The 8,520-nt window shown below is 51.3% G+C and overlaps 1 protein-coding gene across 3 annotated transcripts in view; it reads left to right on the top strand.

Moving 5' to 3' along the window:
* The window catches only part of LOC113977056 (tetraspanin-15-like), a 44,150-nt gene extending 35,630 nt beyond the window's left edge, over positions 1 to 8,520 (top strand). For all 3 annotated transcript variants that reach the window (XM_027702841.1, XM_027702844.1, XM_027702842.1), the window contains one exon: positions 8,046 to 8,520. In XM_027702841.1, coding sequence (XP_027558642.1) covers positions 8,046 to 8,285 — 240 coding nt within the window. In that variant the 3' untranslated portion in view covers positions 8,286 to 8,520. The remainder of the gene's footprint in view (positions 1 to 8,045) is intronic.

Genomic DNA, 8,520 nt, shown 5'->3' on the forward strand with positions numbered 1-8,520 from the left:
CTCTTTTCCCTTTTTCCTGGGTTTCATTCAATTATTTTCCTGCCTTTGCCTTTCATTCTCTTTTTCCTGTTTCATTCTCCACAATCCCCTCTTCTTACCCTTCATCTCAGCCAAACTCAGGCAGAGGCCAAGCTGTCACACATTTCATAGCACCCTCCAAAAGACATTTTAATTCAGGCTCTGGCAGTCAGAGGCAAATTCCTGTTGTGGCCTTGTTGTGTTTAATTATGGAGCAGCCCCAGACCTTTCAGCAGGGGCGGCAAAGCACAGGAATTTGTTTCCTGCTGGCTGCTCCCTTCCCTTCCCTGCCTCCAGCAAGATCAGCCAAGGAGTTTTAAACGTGCAGGAGACGTGTTTGTGGTGCAAATAAGGCAGAAAACCTTGTTCTTGTAGCAGCTTTTTGATGGACCTCAGGGAGTGCATCTCCAGCTTCTTCATTCCCGTGGCTTTGCAGGAGGTATTTGCTGGTGGTATTTCAGAGAATCCTGGAATGGTTTGGGTTGAAAGGGACCTTGAAAACCACTCAGTGCCACCCCCTGCCATGGGCAGGGACACCTTCCACTAGCCCAGGTTGCTCCAACCCAGCCTTAGACACTTCCAGGGATGGGGCAGCCACAACTTCTCTGGGAATTCCAGCCCAGCCCCTCACCACCCAATTTCTTCCCAATATTCCATCTTAATCTCCATTTTTCCAGTGTAGGGCCATTCCCCCTTGTCCTGTCCCTCCATCCCTTGTCCCAAGTCCCTCTCCAACTCTTGGAGCCCTCCAGGCCCTGGAAGGAGCTCTCAGGTCTTCTCTGGGAATTCCCAGCCCGTCTCCACCCTCTCAGGGAAGAATCCCTTCCCAAAATCCCATCTCAACCCACTCCCTGGCAGTTGACAGCTATTAAAGTGACAGTCTCCCTAGAGCCTTCTCTTCTCCAGGCTGGACATTTCCAACTCTTCCAGCTTGGTTCCAGAGCAGCCCTTGGATCACCTTCCTTAGCAAATTGAACACACAGCCACTGTAAAAAGGCAGAAATAAGAGCATAAAAAAGCTCCACAACCCTTTTTTTCCCCTAAAAAGGGGGATTTTTTTCAATCCTAAAGAAGCAGAAAGCGATACAAGTCCAATTAAAAGGGAGAAAAAATCTCTGGGAGGTCCCTGTCAGGGGTTAAAATCCATGGACTCTGTGGCGCAGAGTGAATTGTTTCTACCTCTGTTTCACTTTGTAATTCCATCCATCTCCAGAGCTCTGCCCTGGGAGCATCCACAGAGTAATGGATTGTCAGTGCAGGGGTAGATGTTCCCTCCTCAGAGTATAAATCCACAAGATCAACTATTTCATTCCCTAAAAAAATGCAAAATTAGACTTTCAAGAGGCATTTTGCAGCTTGGCATCTTCATCTCCCGCTGCCAGGGATGGTAAATGTTTCTTGGTGTAAAGGGCATCGAATCCACCAAAGTTCCTTTTTGCTTTGCAAGATTAATTTGGGTTTTGTTTGCTTTTTAATATCCCTGTGGCTCCAGGGGCTGCTGTGTTCTCAAGTGGCTGACATGTGCTTAATGGAGTAGAAAAGGGGAATAAAAGGGATTTTTCCATCTGCAGCCCATGACCCCGACAAGAGGCTGCTCTATAAATACCAATTTATGGGAGGAAAAGTCAATAAAAGAGAAATGCTTTGCTTTTTACTTCATTAGCTCTGGGAAAGCCTGAAATGATTCAGTAATTCTGGTGAGCAGGATTCAGCTTTCCAGCCCCCAGACCCGGAGATATTTGCATGGAAAAGGGTTTCCTGGCAGGAAATTTTGCCTGCAAAGCCCCTCCTTGGGCTGCTGGCTCATTTTCTCCATGCTCAGAGCTGAGTCTGTGGGGCCCATGGTGCAGAGGGATGTGCTTCACCCTGCCAGTGCTCCTGAACATCCTTGGGTTGCTCTTTTCCATCCTTATTTTTTGCCCTTGTGAGGCAAAATCCAAAGGGATCCTGCTTTGGCTGGTGAGGAAAATGCCCCTGGAGGAGCTGAGCTGCTTCTGAGTGCTGTGAAAGGGCCCAAAATGCAACTTTCCACCCCAAAACAAGCCACTGATCACACACAGATGAACACACACGTCCCTCAGGGAAAATATCTGTGGGTTCCAGCCCCTCGTCTGTTGTCTCGTGATGTGAAAAGGAGGTTTGAGCCTTTTCCTTCTCTGCTTCCAAAACTTCCCAACTCCTATATCCAGACATGGAAGAGATGAGCTTTCAGTCATTCCCAGGGAAGAGGATGTTGGGTCACATTGGGCCATTCCCTCTTCTTTGTCAGAATTCCCAATGCAAACCTGTTCAATCCAGGGGAACAAATGGATTTGGGCAAAGCTGGGCCTTGGCAGGGCTGGAGCTGAGCACCAAAGCTCCTCCTGATTAGTCCGACCTGGGAGACAGAAATACTTGGCTTAGGCCTGGCAGAGTCATGGGATGGTTTGGGTTGGGAGGGACCTTCAAGACCATCTAATTCCAACCCCTTTCCATGGGCAGGGACACCTTCCACTAGCCCAGGTTGCTCCAACCTGGCCTTGGACACTTCCAGGGATCCAGGGGCAGCCACAGCTCCTCTGGGCAACCTGTGTTGGTTGGAAGAGACCTTAAAGACCATCTCATTCCAACCCCTGCCATGGGCAGGGACTCCTTGTGATTTCCCAGTGGATTATTTGTTGGTCTTTATTGATTCCCTCGATATCCAAAGGCCTTTGGATTTATTTGCACCCTGTAAGAGCAGTGACTTGATGGGTTTGTACCCCAAAAAACCTTCATTTTGCAAACCCTGGGCATTTAAATCCCCCCAAACCAGCGCAGACAGAGGCAGAGCCGAGACCTCCCGAGGCTCCAGTGGTTTCCTGAATTCCATTCGGGAGGAACAGGCAATTTTCTAACTCAAAATGACCCTCAAACAGCAACTCCCCAGTGCTTGGTGCTGAATTACCATCCCAGGGCTGGGAGAAAAGCAGCTTTTTAATGTTTTCAGCCTCCCCTTTGATACATTTTGTTACCATGTTCCTCTGCAGTAACTCCTTCCTTCATATTGCAGAGCAATAAAATCAATGTTGGCGTTGAAATTCTCTTCACTTGTGGAAAACACGGGGCCCTTGGTGCCGGGGATATTGGATCCATCGATATTCCTGACAGCTTTTTCTGTTCTCATTAAGGGAAAGAGGATATTTAGAGGCAAGCTGGGATGGAGGGTGGTTCATAACTCAGAGGAGGGTGAGGGCTGTGGGATTCTGCTGCTGCTGCAGGACTTGGGTTTGTTTTATTCCCTTCAGGAAGTCCCCAGTTTAACCAGGACACCTCGGAGCAGGGGGGATGATGTCCCCAAAGCTGGCTGGCTCTGCATGATGGTCTTCATTTGCATGAAATGCACTGTAAACACAAATTATTGTTTGGTTTAGGGAGGAAAAAGTGACACATTTTGGTTTCAAATCTGTCACTCCGGAGGGTTCTTCTCGCTCGGGATTTGAATCTGCCCACGGTGACAAGTTAATAACAGTAAATAATGTAAAGCCTGACATACATTTAAATAATGTTTTAAAACTTCCTAAATCCTTAAAGGCTTTGCTGCTGAACGTGGATTAGCATAATCTTATTATCTGGATCCCTGTGGGGAAGCAGCATCCCTGGGCTCCCCCAGTTCATGGAGAGACAGATCCATACCCACGGCATCCAACAGAAGTCCAGAGCTGTAAGATAACCTCATTCCAGGCCACTCGGATAACACAAGGAGATTCCAAGGTATTCCCAGGATCCAGTTTCCCTTTCAGCATCTGCAGTTGTCTTTCCCAGCAGCAGAGCCCCAGTGGCACAAACACAGTGTTCCCGTATTTCCTGAATTTCTGGGAAAGCCCTGGGAGCCAAAACACCCCCCAGACTCCCACCTCTTGTCTGTTCTTGAGGTGATTAATCCCCTTATCAGGGATGAGATGGAATAGAAAGCAAGCACTGATCCGAGGATCAGTGGGTGCAATTAGGGAAGTGATTGGGGAAAAATTAGGGAATGGGGAAAGATCCAACTGAGGCCTTCAAGGAAGGGCTTGGTATTGGGAGAGCATCTCCAAGGACACAGTTTTCCACTTCTTCTGACTTCTTAAAGCTGTTGATTCCTCAGGATCCACCTCCAGGGGAATTCAGGAAGGAAAAATCAATGCTGAGCTGGTTTGGGGTGACCCCTGTGCAAGGCCAAGCTGTTCATGGAGTTTCTCCATCTTTAAAAGGCAAATTCATAAACCCCAGAGATGTTTGTTTGGCTCTTTGCTCTCAGCTCAGTGGGGGACACTTTCAGCTCTCTGGGTGACACTTTCAGCTCAGTGGGAGACACTTTCAGCTCTCTGGGTGACACTTTTCTCATCTGTTTTTGTCCCTTGTGGAGTTTTTTCCTCCATTTTCTGCAGCCTCCTCTGAGCAAACACTTTTCCCTTCCCAGCATGGGACAAAATGGTCCCTAATTTGTGTTACAACCCTTTGCTCTCATCTCCATTTATCTTCCTCTAATGTTCCCACTTTCTAGGCTGTTTAAGAAATCCATTAGGACCCAGAAGGATGATAAATAGTATTTTTCAGCTCCAAAATCTGTACAGGAGTTTCCAGCTGATGGATGGGGCAGGTGGGACTGGTTATTTATTGACTCTTTGATGTAAGAAATGGTCCTGCAGTGCTCATTTGCAGCCTCAAAATTGTGAGGAAGAGCCCAGAGGCTCAAGATAGTCTTGTCCTTCTCCATCCATCTATAATCTGTATCTAAACTTTGGGAGTATTTGTGGATGAGAAGCTGGACATGAACCAAAATGAGCACTTGAAAGCCCAAAAGTCCCCCATGGGCATCAGATGAGGGGGGGATTCTGCCCCTCTGCCCCCTCAGGTGAGACCCCACCTGCAGAGCTGCTGCAGCCCTGGAATCCCCAACATCAGAAGGATTTGGAGCTGCTGGAGAGAGTCCAGAGGAGGCCACAGAGCTGCTCCAAGGGCTGGAGCCCCTCTGCTCTGGAGCCAGGCTGGGAGAGCTGGGGGGGTTCACCTGGAGAAGAGAAGGATCCAGGGAGACCTGAGAGCCCCTTGCAGGACCTGAAGGGGCTCCAAGAGCTGGAGAGGGACTTGGGACAAGGGATGGAGGGACAGGACAAGGGGGAATGGCTTCCCACTGCCAGAGGGCAGGGATAGATGGGATATTGGGAAGGAATCGTTGGCTGTGAGAGTGGGAGGGGGTGGGCTGGAATTCCCAGAGAAGCTGTGGCTGCGCCTGGATCTCTGGAAGTGTCCAAGGCCAGGTTGGAGCAACCTGGTTTAGTGGAAGGTGTCCCTGCCCATGGCAGGGGATGGCACTGGATGATCTCCAAGGTCCCTTCCCACCCAAACCATTCCATGTTCTTGCCCATCTCTGGCAGCTCCAGCTCCGTCCCAGCAGCAGCACTGGGGGTCTCAGACCCTCCTCAGCTCCAGCCCAGAGGCAGCTGAAAGACTTGGGATTAACCTGTCACTGGAATGGATTTAAATGCCAGGGAGTGGGGATCCCTTTGGGAAGGGATTCTTCCCTGGGAGGGTGGGCAGTGGCTGGGATTGGATTCCCAGAGAAGCTGTGGCTTCCCCTGGATCCCTGGAAGTGTCCAAGGCCTGGTTGGAGCAACCTGGGCTAGTGAAGGTGTCCCTGCCCAAGGCAGGGGGTGGCACTGGATGGGCTTTAAATTCCCTTTCAACCCAAACCATTCCATGTTTCCGTGGTCTGGGGCTTGTGGGGAATAAATCTGGTTCCTCCAGATCAGTGCTCAGGGTGGGGAAAGGGTTGGCACAGGAGGTGCAGTTTGTGTCGAAAACGCTGCAATTGCCCCGTTTCCTCCTCAGTGTCTGGGCTTCAAATCACTCCTGGCCCTGAATTATCCTGATGTTTTCAGCCCCTGCAGTGAAGCCCCATCAGGTGAAATCAAAGCAAATTGCTTGAAATCCAGCTCTGATGAAAATCCTCCCTCTTCCTCACCATCCTCCTGAAGATTTTTAATTCCCTGCCAGCCAGCAGGGAAATTGGAATGACCTGTGTGACACCAGACTTGCAGGAATGTCCTGTTTTTAGCAAGGGCTGGCCCTGTATCTCTCTGCAACACTCATGGTGATGTCCAATGAATCCACAGCCCTCTGTGAGGGAAGAGGGAATTTGGAGGTGGATTTGGCTAATAATGAGTGTAGTGGGGCTGCTGGTTGGGTGGAAGATCCTCCCCTGTCCTGGGCACTGGTGGGACACCCAAAATCCCGGGGCAGTTCTGGCCCTTCATGACAAGACATTGAGGGGCTGGAGGTGTCCAGGAAAGGGAACGGAGCTGGGGACGGATCTGGAGCAGCAGGAGGGGCTGAGGGAGCTGGAGGGGCTCAGCCTGGAGAAAAGGAGGCTCAGGGGGGACCTTCTGGCTCTGCAACCCCCTGACAGGAGGGGGGAGCCGGGGGGGTTCAGGCTCTGCTCCCAGGAAACAAGGGACAGGAGGAGAGGGAACGGCCTCAAGCTGTGCCAGGAGAGGGTCAGGTTGGATATTGGGGAAATTCCTTCCTGGAAAGGGCTGTCCAGCCCTGGCCCAGTGGTGGAGTCCCCATCCCTGAGGGAATTTAACAGCCCTGTGGATGTGGCACTTGGGGACATGGGGCAGTGGTGCCTTGGCAGTGAACTCAGTGACCTTGGAGGGCTTTTCCAACCCAAAGGAGCCTATGGATCTATCCCATGACCCAAGGACTCAGTGTCCCAACCTCCCTGAGAGAGGAGGTGGCTCTGTGGGATGGAATTTCTTCCTGGAAAGGGTGTTCAGGCTTTGGCAGGGGCTGCCCAGGGAGGTTTGGAGCCCCCAGCCCTGGAGGTGCCCAAGGCAGGCCTGGCCCTGGCACTCAGTGCTCTGGGCTGGGGACAAGGTGGGCATCGGGCACAGCTGGGACTGGGTGACCTTGGAGGGCTTTTCCAACCTCAAGGATTCCCTGGTTCTGTGTTAAGGAAACTTTCCAGCCCTGCTGGTGAATTCACCCAGTTTCCAAGAGTCACCAGAGCCAAATTCCTGCTGAACCACAAAACTCCCAATGAACAGCTTTGAGCCACAAAACTCTCTGTATAATAGAGAGAAATATAATAGATCTAGAACTACTGAACTATTTTCATTAATTATTCCCAAGTGTTTGCTCTCAGGGCACTGGGGGAGGTGCTGCTTTGCCACTTCCAGTCAGGATAAAAGAGCCTTTTCCTCCCCAGCTTCCCTCTCCCCACACAAACATTCAGCCTCTGCCTGAGCCCTTCATCCTTTCCCATGATCCAAAGGCAGATTTCCTGCTAAAACACAGCATTTGAGGCTGGCAATGGGCTGCTCCATGGAATTCCCAGCCCAGAACCAACCCTTGGGAGTCAGGATGAGTGAGCAGGAGCTCAGTTACAGAGCTGGAAAGTCCAGTGGGATCCAGTTCAAAGAGGAGCCCTAAAGGGGCTCCAGGAGAGCTGGAGAGGGACTTGGAACAAGGGATGGAGGGACAGGACAAGGGGGAATGGCTTCCCAGTGCCAGAGGGCAGGGATAGATGGGATTTTGGGAAGGAATTCTTGGCTGTGAGGGTGGTGAGGAGCTGGGCTGGAATTCCCAGAGAAACTGTGGCTGCCCCTGGATCTCTGGAAGTGTCCAAGGTGAGGTTGGGCCAGATTTGGAGCAACCAGGGATAGTAGAAGGTGTCCCTGCCCATGGCAGGGAGTGGCACTGGATGGGCTTTAAGGTTCTTTCCAACCCAAACCACTCCATGCCTGGCAATTTTCCCAGCTCCAAGAGCAGGAGGGTGCTCCGACAGAGACCCAATATTTTAGGGAACCTCCTTTGAGAAGCTCAAATCCACTGATTCTTTAACATGATCCAAAGGCAGGTTTCCTGCTGAAACACAGCATTTGGGGCTGGCAATGAGCTGCTCCATGGAATTCCCAGCCCAGAGACAACCCTTGGGAGTCGGGATGAGTGAGCAGGTTGCAGAGTCGGAAAGTCCGACGGGATTCGTGTGACCACAAAGTGGTTTTGACCCTCCCATTTTGCAGGTGGTGGGGCTGGTGATGGCCTGGCTCTACTGGCAGAAGCTCAACGAGATCTACTCCAAGCTGGACACCGTGGACTTCAGGATCCTGGAGCTGCGGGATTTCAGCTTCGGGGCCGTGGATCTGAGCGGCGCCGGCTGGTGCTGGTGCTTGCCCAGGGAAGGGGGGTACATCCCTGTCAACCCTGGGGACGAGGAGGAAGAGGAGCAGGAGGAAGGCAGCACCTCCCACAGCAAAGTGTGAGGAGCTGGAGGACTCAGAAAGCTCTGGAGGAGGCGGCGGGTGTCGGGCGTGGAAATAATGTGATTTATCTTCTCAGGTTCTGGAGGTGCTTTGGGGAGAAGGGAGCACTGGAAGGTTCAAAAACCCACCATGTGGGCACAGGAGCTCCCTAGGGTCCTCCTGCTTGGCCTTTTGAAGTGTTTGTGCAGCTCCTGGTTGGGGTTTGGGGGTTTTTTTTATACAATAAATGTGAATT

Source organism: Neopelma chrysocephalum, unplaced genomic scaffold, assembly GCF_003984885.1.
Source record: "Neopelma chrysocephalum unplaced genomic scaffold, ASM398488v2 Primary Assembly neopelma1_198, whole genome shotgun sequence".
In the NCBI taxonomy this organism is placed as follows: Eukaryota; Metazoa; Chordata; class Aves; order Passeriformes; family Pipridae; genus Neopelma; species Neopelma chrysocephalum.